Source organism: Erpetoichthys calabaricus, chromosome 14 (genome assembly GCF_900747795.2).
Source record: "Erpetoichthys calabaricus chromosome 14, fErpCal1.3, whole genome shotgun sequence".
Classification (NCBI taxonomy): domain Eukaryota; kingdom Metazoa; phylum Chordata; class Cladistia; order Polypteriformes; family Polypteridae; genus Erpetoichthys; species Erpetoichthys calabaricus.
In genome coordinates this window covers 110265269-110279796 of record NC_041407.2, presented here as the reverse complement: position 1 = coordinate 110279796, position 14528 = coordinate 110265269, and the positions used below count along the sequence as shown (strand labels likewise).

At 44.3% G+C, this 14528-nt stretch overlaps 1 protein-coding gene across 1 annotated transcript in view; it reads left to right on the top strand.

Moving 5' to 3' along the window:
- Positions 1 to 366: 366 nt before the first annotated feature.
- aarsd1 (alanyl-tRNA synthetase domain containing 1) overlaps positions 367 to 14528 on the top strand; it is a 36415-nt gene continuing 22253 nt past the window's right edge. The window contains exons 1-7 of the mRNA XM_028819991.2: positions 367 to 449; positions 3161 to 3289; positions 5639 to 5798; positions 9293 to 9350; positions 10552 to 10708; positions 12138 to 12254; positions 13337 to 13467. Of these exons, the coding sequence (XP_028675824.2) occupies positions 411 to 449; positions 3161 to 3289; positions 5639 to 5798; positions 9293 to 9350; positions 10552 to 10708; positions 12138 to 12254; positions 13337 to 13467 (791 nt within the window). The 5' untranslated portion in view covers positions 367 to 410. The remainder of the gene's footprint in view (positions 450 to 3160; positions 3290 to 5638; positions 5799 to 9292; positions 9351 to 10551; positions 10709 to 12137; positions 12255 to 13336; positions 13468 to 14528) is intronic.

Sequence of the window (14528 nt, the reverse complement as noted above, 5' to 3'; positions counted from 1 at the left end):
AAAAACACAGATGGCAACAACTGGCCAGCTAACTTGATATGAGAATGTCTAACAATCAAAAAGTAGTTACTTAGAATAAAATAAATAAGTAAAAGTTCAGGGCCTGAAGGGGGTAAACGCCCTCTGCTCCACGCAACACTACGTTAGGTTTGTTTCAGACTAGTAAAAAACACACCAGTAAAATACAGAAGAAGCGGGTCGTTTCATTTATAGCTTAAAACCGCTTTAAAAAATCCATTGTGCGCTCAGAACTCGATACGCTCCTTGTCAGTTTGTGTTGGTGTTTTGACCCTTGGCGGCTCCCGTCTGAGACGCCTAGGAGTCGCTAAGGGGCGGGGTTACGGCCGGCTTCGCCGCACGGAAGAGGCGGGGCTCACGCTCAAAATAGTCTTCACAGAGCGATAAGGAGCATGGCGTACCAGTGTCAGAGAGAATGCTATCAGCAGCAGGTGAGAGGTCTGCTGGAATAAAACTCGGCAATTAGTTCGTCCGATGGCCAAGGTGTGCACAACCGCGGTTTGTTTTAGGAGTTCGGGGTGTGTTGCCCACATCTGGAGTCGTAAATTCTTAACAATCGTCTGCAAAAGCGCAAAAAGTGAAGTGAGCGAGTCGCCAGTGCAAGCCGAATCCTCTTGAAAGCTCCGCCGTGTTTTGAATGCTTTCTTACGCGGCGGTGTGTGTGCGCAGAATGTTAAATAAAGTGAATGATATGTGTGTATATATATATATATATATATATATATGGATGTGTATAGATATGTGTATATGTATATATATGTGTGTGTATATATATATATATATATGACAGCAACACTCATAACAATAACAACACAATTACATTGACAATCATGTTACGTTATTTTTAAAGTGTTTCCTTTTCTTTTTCATAACCTCTTTAACACACTACTTCTCCGCTGCGAAGTGCGGGTATTTTGCTAGTGTTAAATAAAGTGACGCCATGCACGTTAAATCAACGCGTTTTTTGATATCGAAAGTGCTGCTGTTTTTCGCCTATTCATTTTTATTGGTAAGAATTTCCGCATTTCTGGTGTCCACTACCCGGCCACTTCGAGATTCCCATGGGCTGTCCGCAAGCACCTGCTTCACGTGTGATGGTGGCTCAGACGAGACGGAAATGGTTAATTGTTTACGGATTTTTAAATATGATATGAGGGATTAAATCTAATCTCAGTTGCATAATTAGCAAAGCCAGTTTACGGGTTGTAATTCTGCAGATGTAGGCAGCCCATTTCCTCAGTTACGATGATAAGCAAGGTTGCTTTTTGCCAAAGTATAAAGTTCATTTGTACCATAAAGGCCATATACCGTTCTTACTCGGTGTGCTACTGCAAATGCTGGGGTCCGATTGCACCAGTAGCAATTGTGAAAAGCCGTAAATCAAGGTAACGGAATCTCTGTCAATACCAGGAATAGAATGCTGGAAAATGTAAGAAGGTTCAACGGTGTTAGTATAAAAAAAAAAGTCACACACATCAGAGAATTACAAATGAGGCAGTTAATTATGTAACAGACTAAGAGAGAGAGGGTTTTTGAGCTGATACATCGGGTTGCCACATCCACCACATGACAAACCACCTCAAGATTCCAGATTAGGACCCAAGTACAGCCATGCGACGGGTGACACCTCAGCACACTAAATAAACACCATTAAAAATTCAGCAGAATATGAATTTCCAACCTCCGTTGTGACACAAAGACTGCAAAATCCAGCATTCGCCATCAGTTGTCATGTCTATATTTTAAGTTTATTAAAGATGTGATCAAAGGCGAAAGTGTATTGTGACCTTTTCCAAGATCTTCCTGCACCCGAACAGCTACCCAGTGAGCACTGTGTCACATGATACAAACTCAGTCAGGTCCTCCTTTATATAGAGAGGCTCAGTAATTGAAGAGTCCTACAGGGCACCTTCTGTATGAGAGTCCCCTCTGTGGCCTGTGCCAGAAACTCAGTGACTTCAACTGGTTTTCTGTAACAAAGCTCGCCTTTCAAACAATCCCAACAAAATGAAAAGGTCAAGTTCTGTTTTAATCAGGACGTAGTCTACAAGGCTCGATGGATAACTGAACTTAAAAATGTGAGTGAAATTATTTGATCTTAAAAACAAGTTATGAATTGGAATTAGGTCTTTCCAAAGTAGAAATTAAAAAAAGTCAAAACAAAACATAAAGAGACACAAACTCTCACCAACCAGCTGACCGCAGCCTTGTCATTGAAACCATAAGCCAGAAAAGAGCTGCTGGGCTACTTGTGAGTATGGAGGGATGGAAACAAATCTACAGCCGAATGCTTTGCTCTAAAAGTTGAGAAATCAGGAAGAAGTTCCTCATCAAATTTTGCGATTTCGTTTCGGGAATTCATTCATCTGCCAAGACCACCAATACTAATACAGAATTTGGGGGGCCTGAACATGTCCTGCTAGGCTGGGGCTCGAATAAAGAAATAATCCAAGGCAGGGAGGGCACCAGTCGGCCACAGGGCTCACACACAGGACGCCAGGATGTGCACATCTTTGAGATGTGAAAGAAAGTTAAAAGATGGTGGAGATACATGTGAAAACGGGGGTCTGTGTAAACTTTTAAGTGAAGGGGGTCTGATCAGTTAAACAGCGTAGCTGTCCACTGTGGCCCTCAGAAAAAGTGAAAGTAATCTGAGCGGCAAATCAGCCAGTGAGGCGGCCGCAGGAGACCCTCGATGGTGATAACTGTTTTAACAGATTGACTGCTTTGCTTGGTTTTAGTTACTCAGTTCTGTGTAACCAGTGCTAATGTTTCAAATGCTTAGGCAGGATGCATTTTACTGCCTTGGAACCCCTGCAGATTTTGTTTTTATTTTTATTTTTTTTCCTCCAAGCCCCCTTTTTGCATTTTCTGCCCTCCCAGCCATCAGATCATCTAGATTATTTTTTATTATTAACCTTTCTCTCTTCATCATGTAACGCACTTTGAGCTCCACTATTTGTATGAAAATGTGCTCTTGAAATAAATGCTGTTGTTGCTGTGATGATAAACCTGTGTGTTACTGGGGGGGCACTGCTGCGTCTCGGTGGTCTGTTTAAAGTCCTGACAGAAGACGGCAGTGGGTTGTGAATGGTCACTCATTGCCGAGGTCTTTTTTTTTTTGTGTGTGTTTGGGTTGCAGTTTTCTACGACTGTTGTCTCCTGCATCCCCACTGAGCAGAAACTAGAAGTCAACGGCAGGAAAGAAACGGTCAAAGGATTTCACGTCGTCTTCAAAGACACAATCCTGTTTCCCGAAGGTGGCGGCCAGGTACAGTTCAAAATTTGAATGTCATTTGTTGTTCTTCTCTTTCTAATAAGAATTCTTTTTTATTTTTCTTTAATCAGTTTCTTACAGCTGTGGCTGCAGTATTGTTTGAATGTCACAACTTCTTTTCCCCACACCTTTGCTCAGCTCAGGTGTCACTTGTCTGAATCCTGTCCACGTCATGCCTGTTTAGATTTATTTAAACCTGATCATCTGGAAAATATGCAACAAAAACACACTGAGCACCCCAGAGGTGATGTGACACGAGACACACGTGTGGAGGTGTGCTGTGCGTGACCTGCATTACGCCCACATAGAAATAACAGAGGTCTCTCTCTGAACTGCCTTTCCCAGGTTTCTTCCATTTTTTCCCTACAAGGGTTTTTTTTGGTAGTTTATTCTTGTCTTCTTAGAGAGTCGAGGCTGGGATGCTGACAAGAGGCAGGGCCTGTTAAAGCTCATTGCGGCACTTCTTGTGTGATATTGGGCTACACAAAAATAAATTGTATTGTATTTGAAAGTTGAGAATGATTCCGTATTTCTAAGCTCATAATAGTTCCAGAGCGGCTGAATGCTCCACTGCCAATGGTGGTTAGATGGGCGAGAGGGACGGTCAGGTGGATGCAGGATGAGGAGGAGGATCTAAGGTTACGGGAGGGAATGGCAACATGAAGAAGGTCGGACGGATATGGAGGGGCGAGGTTATGAATGGCCTGAAATGTTAAATGCAGAATTTGAAAATCAATTCGAAACAATGAAGCTGCTGCAAGACCGGAGTAATATGGTGAATAGATGGGGTTCAAGTAAAGAGGCAAGCAGCAGAGTTCTGGACCAGCTGAAGTTTATGGACAGATTTATTAGAGAGACCAAAGAGGAGCGAATTGCAGTAGTCCAGACGAGAAGTAACAAAACGATGAAGAAGGATGGCAGTGGTATGGGGGGAGCGAGCGATGAGCAGATGTGATTTGAGGTAAGCAGACCAGGTGACATTATTAATATGAGATTGGAAAGATAGAGTACTATCGTGGATGACACCCAGACTCTTGACCTTAGGTGAATGGAGCAGTCTGCTCTGCTCGTGCTAACACTCAACCACAGCCACTAGATGGCGCATGCATGCACTTCTGAATTTGTTCAGCACTTACAGGCACTACAGTTCTCACTACAAAAGACGTGTGTGTGGGGAGCAGTCCACTCTGCTCACCCTCAACCACCGCCACAGGTGTTGGTGTGAATTCTACAGAAGATGTATAAGCTTATACCAGCATGACTTGCACTTGGTGAGATGGCGCAGGCCTGCACTCTTATATATAAATTTTTTTTTTGTGGCTTTCATGCACCTCACTTCTCATTCAGGCCAAGCAGACAAACTCAGCTTTGTGGTCCATGCATGTTGTACGTTCACACAATGAGCTGCCATACGTTTTGCCTGGGTCAGATGCCAGTCTGTCCCGTTCAATTTGTGCCACAGCTGCACTCGACTACACGTCCGTCTCAGATGAGATACGACCTGTTCCTGCCCAGCTTAGCTGACGCCTCTGCAAGTTCACCAATCTAATAAAACTGCTAGCGGGTCTTCAGATTGTTTATTTTGTCCCAAAGACTCCACACAGCTGGTAATATAATAGACTAGACAAAGAGCCCGTTTCGACAACGTAAGATGAAACGGGCACGAGTGGAATAATAAGTATAAGCACCACGAACCTGATATAGGTGTATTGAATGAATGTGTAATTAGGCCTGGAGCTGTAGTCGAAATCGCCTTTCTGGCCTCTAGGGCTTTAATCGAAGTCGCCTTTCTCTTTGAATTTTTGCGGCCGTAAATCTGCCGCCTGCTGCGATGTCGGCCTTGTAAGGTTTTTTGGGCAGCTGCGCAGAAGGCGACTGTGCATTCGGCTTTGGACAGACGTGAGTGAGTGAGTAGACTGGCGAATTATATATAAGATATGAGTGGTGGTGTAGACGTGAGTGGGCCTTCTGATGGACCCTCATCCAGGCCGGTCTGGTTCCCACCTTGCACCCAGTGGCACACTGTGATCCTAAACTGGAGTAAGCAAGTCTGTGAAGGAGAGAGAGCGTTACAACAACATCATCATCAGCACCGTTTATTTCTGTAGCACATTTTCATACAAAGGTGCACCTCAACGTGCTTTACAAGTAGTAAAATAACAAGAATGCTGCGGTCAGTTATCGTCTGTTTATTATCCTTTTTGCAGCCAATTGTGATGTTCCAACCCTTTCCACTTATCGTGTGTTTGTTTGATTGTAATTTCATTTGTACATGTGCTTTTTGATTGGAACGTACACAAATGCATCCTGATTCCCAGAAAGCACTGTTTTGACTTCTTGTAGCCAGACGATCGAGGGGTGGTGAATGACATTCCCGTGCTGCGGGTCACACGTCAGGGAGCAGACGCACTTCACTTCGTGACCTCGCCGCTGCCGGAGGGATGTGAAGCGCATATGAAAGTTGACTGGGAGCGCAGATTTGACCACATGCAGCAGCACTCAGGTGGGTGACAGGCCTCTCAGGCCGCTCTTGTGATTTGGGGTACCCATCGGCCCCTCAGACAGCCCAAATCTGGCTTCCTGTTGCTGTAGAATACAATTTAGCAATACTGTATTGTTGTACATGTTAAATATGCAGCATTTCAAATTTTAAAATAAGGCACTACTTCAACATGCCGTTACTGCGATTGACTGATTAATTAATGTTTATTATTAAAGGTGGCGTTCCTAACATGGCACAGTGGCCCAGAAGTGGGCGTTGCTGTCTCATGAATCCGCCGTCCTAAATTTGAAATCCTCTCTGTTTGTGTTCCATGCGTCTTCTGCATGTTCTTCCCATGTCTTGTATGGATTTCTCTCCCACATCCTCAACTATACGCAGGTTATGTTAACTGAAGTTTCCTGAGTTGCCCCCTGTGACTGTGTGTATAAGTCTGTGTGCGTAGGACCCTCAGTGGGCTGATGTTCCATCCAGGGACAGTTCCTACCTTCTGCCCAGTGCTGCTAGGAAAGGCGCAGGTCCCCTCCCAAGATACTGAATTGGATAAAGTCGGTTTGAGGAAGTTTTGCTACATTATACTCTGAATTCTAGAAAGTTGATTCAGTTCATCTGGACATACTGTAGTTCTTTTCCAGGGAGATGCTTGCTGGAATGGGTGCCTCCCTGGATTGCTGGATGTAATCATTAAACATTCTTTTCAGATATATTGGTGGCAAGGTGTCCTCAGAGTTTAATGGATCTTTCTGGCAATTCACAACACAGCAAAGCCGAATGTTTTTTCACCGTGATGATATCTCGCACTGCCATCTGGTGGAATCTTCCAGATTTACGTAAAGTACATGTGCAAGTATAAACAGTACAAGGCTGGTGCAGGCGTCTCGTCACGTGAAGTATAAACCTGGTCTAAGACATGAAGGTTAGGTGGACTGGTGATGTTAAACTGGCCCGTACGTGTGTGTGTTTACCCTGTGATGGACTGGTACCCTGCCCAGGTGTTGTTTCCTGGTATGCACCCAATGATTGCTGGGATACGCTCCAGCTGCCCTGCGACCCAGCCCTGGATAAGCAGGTTGAAAAGACGGATGGTGGCAACAAGACCACCCTAAGAAACACACAAGAATTACAAAGAAGAACATCTCACCCGCTAATTAATTCATTAGAAGTCACCTCATTGTCCTACTTGTCAGGTGTCTAAGCGGAGCTCCTCACTACCTACAGCTTGTTGGTTTTATAATTCAAGGACAGGTCTTGCACATTTAGGACGTTCTTCCTCACTTCTAATGTACTTAACTCAGTAAAGTTCAGAGTATAATGTCTCGATGCAGGCTCAATAATCCAGGTAAGGAAATTCTAGAAAGTTGATTCAGTTCATCTGGACATAGTTCTTTTCCAGGGAGATACGTTACATCACTCATCCAAGTGACTTCTTCAGTCTCAGTTGACTGCAGGTTTCTCCAACCTTAGAAACAGTACCTTCACATAGTGACCGAAACTAGCAATCAATGGCCATGAGTACCATTCACAGAGAGTTGGGGAATGGCTGCAATCACAGCATTGTAAGATGGTGAAAGATGTACTCTTAGGCTCCCTCCTCGGTTCAGAGATAGTCGTTCCTTTTTCATGTAAATGGCCTCCTTGACTCCTCGCTCAAACCAGCGTTCCTCCCTGTCCAGGATATGCACATCTGTGCCTAAGGATACATCTTTCACCATCTTACAATGCTGTGATTGCAGCCATTCCCCAACTCTCTGTGAATGGTACTCATGGCCATTGATTGCTAGTTTCGGTCACTATGTGAAGGTACTGTTTCTAAGGTTGGAGAAACCTGCAGTCAACTGAGACTGAAGAAGTCACTTGGATGAGTGGTGTAACGTATCTCCCTGGAAAAGAACTATGTCCAGATGAACTTAATCAACTTTCTAGAATTTCCTTACCTGGATTATTGAGCCTGCATCGAGACATTATACTCTGAACTTTACTGAGTTAAGTACATTAGAAGTGAGGAAGAACGTCCTAAATGTGCAAGACCTGTCCTTGAATTATAAAACCAACAAGCTGTAGGTAGTGAGGAGCTCCGCTTAGACACCTGACAAGTAGGACAATGAGGTGACTTCTAATGAATTAATTAGCGGGTGAGATGTTCTTCTTTGTAATTCTTGTGTGTTTCTTAGGGTGGTCTTGTTGCCACCATCCGTCTTTTCAACCTGCTTATCCAGGGCTGGGTCGCAGGGCAGCTGGAGCGTATCCCAGCAATCATTGGGTGCATACCAGGAAACAACACCTGGGCAGGGTACCAGTCCATCACAGGGTAAACACACACACGTACGGGCCAGTTTAACATCACCAGTCCACCTAACCTTCACGTCTTAGACCAGGCTTATACTTCACGTGACGAGACGCCTGCTCCAGCCTTGTACTGTTTATACTTACACATGTACTTTACATAAATCTGGAAGATTCCACCAGGTGGCAGTGCAAGATATCATCACAGTGAAAAAACGTTCGGCTTTGCTGTGTTGTGAATTGCCGGAAAGATCCATTAAACTCTGAGGACACCTCGCCACAATATATCTGAAAAGGATGTTTAATGATTACATCCACCAATCCAGGGATGTGCCCATTCCAGCAAGCTTCAGGTGCGAGAAAGAAACAAAATCCCTGGACGAAGCATCAGCCCATCGCAGGGTGAACACAAGCACACACACACACACACACACACTGGCGTCATTCATGTCTTTGGAAGGAAACTGGAGCCCACTGTGGAAACCCACCAGGAAAACATGAAAACTCCAGTGAGGTGAGTCCCTGTGAGACAGCAGCGCCACTGTACCGCCCCCACATGTGTAATTATTATCAGTATTCATTATTTAAATGAAGTTAACAACTTATCTGTACAGTGTCACATACTGTACATACTTTAATGCATTTCATCATGAGAGTGACATCAAGTATAAATCTAAGGATTCTAAATGTGCAGAGAGCTGGAATATCAAACCTGTCATGTGCTCTGTCACAGCCTGGAAGTACTGTGGGGCTTCTAAGCACAAGGGAAGCATGACTCCCAAGGTCCTTTTACAGCTCCCCCTGGCAGCACCCACGGTACCCAACAGGGCCGAGAAACCGGACTCCAAGTCCCAGGATGCCCTGCAGGAATCCGGGGCACCGCTACACTCCATGGGAGCTGCCATCTAGCGTTTTGGGGGAGGCAGTGCCCCATCCTTCCAACTCCGGGGCATCCCAGGCCGGGATGAGCTGCCGGCTGTCTGCCACAGTAGTTAGATTCAGGGATATTCTGTTTGTGGTAACGAACAGTCAAAATGGGGAGAATGAATATTAAAGTATATGCGAGTGTTCCCTCATCTGTAGGCCCTTTGAATTCCACTTGGGATTAGCACTTTTTCTGTTGACATTTGACTTATCTGTTAGCAAATTTGTATTTTTGTGGCCATTGTGGCTTCTTTTGAATTTTTTTTTTTGTTACTCTTTGTCTCCTTTAGGGCAGCATTTAATAACAGCCATAGCCGATTTAGAGTTTGGATACAAAACGACCTCCTGGTAAGCCAATCTTTATTAGGCCAGTGCAGCTTCAGGAGTCTTTTATGAATCATTTTTGTTTTCTGATATTCTACACGTTCTTTTTTGACATTGTTGGTGAAATTAAATGCAGGTTTAGTCCGGGTAAGAAAGTTAATTGAGAAAGTGTGCATATCCTTCACTTTACTGGCATCCCACACAGGATTAGTTCCTGTCTTACCAGATTTTCCCAGAACTCTTTTCAGTTTCGGTTCTTGGTAACCTGCCCTGGTACTTGATGCCACTGTGAGTGAGACGTCTAAGACATTAGGAGAACTGCAGTTAAACAGTTAACGTCACAGTAAGACCCCTTCTTAGGTTACCTCTGCCTGTACAGGTCTGGCTTTAAGGAGATGTCCTTAGACGTTTATAGAACACTAGCTGTGCTGTAAAAAACCTGGGGTCCTAGAAACTATTGAAATCGTCATAAAAAAATTGAAGTGTAGAGATGTCGGGTAATTGAAAGGAACGACTCTGGATGTCTCTCACCTAGGAGGATTCGTATTGCCGACGTACTCGCATCACTTGTTTATTAGTGGTGGGAGGGAAAATAAAAGGGATACCGTTTTGCCGATGTTAGCTGCTAAGCGGCTTTGTCTTTCTTTGGAGGTTTCGTTTTGCTGACGTGATCGCCTCGCTTGTGTTATTAGTGGCTAAGCGAGTTTTCTGTTTCCTCATAGGTGGAGCCCTTACCACGACTGCACCTCTCACTTCTAGGCCGGACAGACACACACACTTCCACGTGTAGACGTTTATATATAAGATATAGGATGGCGATGGTGGCCATTTGGCTAAAGTTGACTCTGTTACTTATAACAACTATAAGGCCGAGTTTATACTTGACGTTACGTGTGCTCCAGTGGACGCTTCTGCTACGCAAGCCTTGTACTGTTTATACTTCTGTGCATACTTTACGTAAATCTGAAAGATTCCACCAGGTGGCAGTGCGAGATATCATCACGGTGAGAACAGGTTTGGCTTCTCTGTGTCGTGAATTGCCTGAAACATCCATTAACTCTTTCAGGGTGGATGTCGACTTTTGTCAACATCAAGCAAAACTCAGTACTCCAGAAGGACAAAGGGGGGAAAAAGATTTTAGATTTTTTGGCTGATTTATTAAAAAATGAAGTCTACAACTGATGGGCTGACTGAAGGAAGCATCTAAATCCTACTCTCTCCACAGGGAACTTGGACGACAGCGTAGTGTCATAGAGTTGGACACACCTGGGTTGAAACCAGAACAGATGGAATTTCTGGAGAGAACAGTGAATGAGAAGATCAGGGCCAGCGTCCCTGTGAATGTCAAAGAGGTGTCGGTGGACGATCCCCTTGTCGAGCAGGTATGGACTCGGTCTAGCTGAGTTACTCAAAGAGGAGGTTGGATGGCTTATTTTCATTAAAATATCTAAAAGTGGGCCCACGGTTTAATTCTTTAATACGTCTTCATCATAAATAATTCATGGGTCTTTTTGTATTTTCCAATCAGTGGGGTCTCATTGTATTATTTTTTTTTATTGTATTTTTTTTTAGTATGTGAATTTCCCCTTGGGATTAATAAAGTATCTATCTATCTATCTATCTATCTATCTATCTATCTATCTATCTATCTATCTATCTATCTATCTATCTATCTATCTATCACTATTGTTGCATTGCCACATAAATTTGTATGTGGTTTGTTTTTTGTCCCTCTACGTAAAATCCCGTTTGCCATTTGAGAATACTGTAGCATAACATTGGCGGGTTGGATAGAGAGGACTTTTTGGGAGGTACGGGGCTGTCATTGCGATTTCCGGGAGTGCCATGGAAACGGACCCACTATTTAAATAGGGGTGCGAAAAGGCAGGAAGAGGAGGAAGAAAAGACAGCCTGGGTTTTTATGGCGGAGGAAAAAGACATGAGCAATCAGAGTCCAGGAGAAAGATTGTTTTCGGGGAGCACCACAAGTCCAATGCAGTCTGAGGAGGCCACCTCAAAGATTCTGGATACGCTGAGGGAAGTGAACTTTACCATGAAAGGGATCAGAAGCAGTGTGAGCCGTAAATCTTTTATTCTGGGATTGGCGTGTCTGAGAAACTGAACTATGGGGAAATAGGAGAATCGGATAATAAATCGAATGGACGGTGGGGAATATTCTTGGATACATAATTTTATGCCATTTGTTTATTGTATATATTGGAAGAGGGGGAGTTTTGGGGGATTGTAGAAAATGTATTAATTACATTGTGTCTGTTGCATCTTTTCTCTGTGTGGTTTTGTAAAATCGCTTTTATTATTATCAGTCATCTTTCTGCGCTGTGGGAAGGGGCTGAAGGCAGTTTGGGGTTGACCTGCAATCATCAGTACAATTTTCACTATAAACTTAGTGAAGCATAGCAGATTTATTTTATTATTTATTATTTTCATTTTATCCATTCATCATGTGATCTCTTGTGTTGTAGGTAGCTGAGAGCTATCATGTCATCAGTAGGGTCACAAGACATGAATCAGTTCTTTACTGGATACTTACGTCCATCACAGGACGTAATCACACGCCTACACTCTCGTGCATGGGGTCAGTGTAGCGTCTCCAGTTAATAGGATTGATTAGTTTTGGTCTGGACTTTGGTAGAAGAATCCACGCTGCCCAATGAAAGCTTACCAGTCAGAAGCCGAAACAGGATCCTAGTGCTTTGTTGCACAAATTCAACCGTTTGGGCTAATCCTCGTGTTAAAACGAAGATGTGCTCAGTGACATTTTTCCTCAGGGGTTCTTGTACTATCTTTCAGGTACGGAGTCGAGGATTGCCAGATGATCATGCCGGCCCAGTCCGGATAATTGAGATTGAAGGAGTTGACTCTAACATGTGCTGTGGGACACACGTTTCAAACCTTAGTCACTTGCAGGTGAGCTGTGGGTCGCTAGATTCTCCTGAGATGTTTAAACTGATTCTGTTCTCTTCAGTAGACAAATAGTCATTGTATATCTGCATGGTCATAAATAGGCCCACTGTTAACCCTTAAACCGCCGGACCACCTTAAATTCTGTACCTTTATATCTCATGATTGGACACACCTGTCTATGAAGTTCAAGGCTTAACGAGCTCATCCAACCAAGTCATCAGCATTGAGCAGTGACAGGCATTCAAATCAGCACAATGACAAGGGGACCCACATTTGTGCACAGCCAGTTTTTCACATTTGATTTAATTTCATACAACTAAATACTGCGTCACTAAAAATCTTTGTTTGGAAAACACCGCAGTACTCACATCCATCCATCCATCCATCCATCCATTTTCCAACCCGCTGAATCCGAAGACAGGGTCATGGGGGTCTGCTGGAGCCAATCCCAGCCAACACAGGGCACAAGGCAGGAACCAATCCCGGGCAGGGTGCCAACCCACCGCAGGACACACACAAACACACACTTGGGCCAATTTAGAATCGCCAATCCACCTAACCTGCATGTCTTTGGACTGTGGGAGGAAACCGGAGCAGACATGGGGAGAACATGCAAACTCCACGCAGGGAGGACCCGGGAAGCGAACCCAGGTCCCCAGGTCTCCCAACTGCGAGGCAGCAGTGCTACCCACTGCGCCACCATGCCGCCCAGTACTCAGATGTTCCTAGGAAATGAAAGACACACCACTGTTATCTTTTTGGTTGAAAGGAGAGTCAATTATTATGCAGGCTGAGAGGGGGTCCCAAACTTTTTCATATGACTGTAAGAGCACAAAAACTAATAACGCAGCGCATTGATCCTTGATTAAAATTCTCAGCAGGAGCACAAGATTTTTCATAGTGGCATGTTGATAGAATTTCCCTGTACATAAGACCAACAGTGGCCCTGTGAGTTTTCGCTATACAAGGCAATGCAGATAAATCCATGGGGAGTCTCAGATACCTTAGAAAGCACCATAGGAAAGGTTAAAGAAACAGTAACACAGCGATTCTTACTTACCTTCTTGCTTTCTCCCCCCTTTCAGGCCATCAAGATCCTTGGTGTGGAAAAGGGAAAGAAAAACAAGAGCAATTTGATTTTTATTGCAGGCAACAGAATCTTACAATATACAGACCAATGCTTCAGTGTGGAAAAAGCCCTGACGTCACTTCTGAAGTGAGTAAGTGGGGAAAATGCGAAAAACCCCAAATCGTGGTTTGCTGATTTGGACAGCTCAAGCGTTTTTGTGTTTCCTGTTCATTGAGGAGCGTTCATCTTCTTAGCAGAAAGCCCTTAGATATGCTGGTCGGGTGTCTGTTGTACAGTGTAGCCCCCCCAGCTTCTGCATTCAGTGTGTGTGCTTATACATGACAGTGGCCAGCATGGAGTGTTAGCTGTATGGATGGGTGAGGTTCAGTGCAGGAGATCACACTGTGGAAAGGTCACTCCACTTACAACGTCACCACAGTGGCGACAAAATAACCACAACAAACCAAACACAACGCAGTACGTTTATATTAAAGAATCTTCCAAGCATATAAATGCAGAATCAGATTCTTTCAGGCGGACCCAAGATAAACGTCAACAGAGACCATTGCAGCAGTTAGCTGAGCTGCTTTCTGCTCCCCAGCTGTTGTATTCTCCAGATGCTGTAGGAGTTCAAGTTCAAAGTTTATTGTCATGTTCACAGTAAGGAAACATGTTTCCCTGTACAATAAAATTCTTTCTTTGCTGTCCACACCAAATGACAAAACCAACATATAAAGATAAACTTAAATAATAAGTAGCAGATCTATATTACTAAACCACAGTTAATTTATGCACGGCGGACGCACCGAGGCGCATGCGCACTGCAGCCTTGGCGCCCACCCCAGAGTCAGTAGGTGGCGCCCAAATAACACAACGTACTGCGCCATGGCGCCTGCCCCAGAGTCAAATGCAGCGGCTTCCCAGAGTCAGTAGGTGGCGCCCAAATAACACAACGTACTGCGCCATGGCGCTCGCCCCAGAGTCAAATGCAGCGGCTTCCCAAAACGCAGCGGCTTCCCAGAGTCAGTAGGTGGCGCCCAAACAACACAACCTGTACAGTCGTGGATACAAACAATGAATGAAGGCGCCCACACAAAGAAACCGCTTTAGTTCAAATTGGGTTATTGAATTAAATGGAAACTGTACCATGCCTACAACCTGTGAAGTACACCTGAGGTAAAGCGTGCACGCCAGGTTGTACAGCCGCC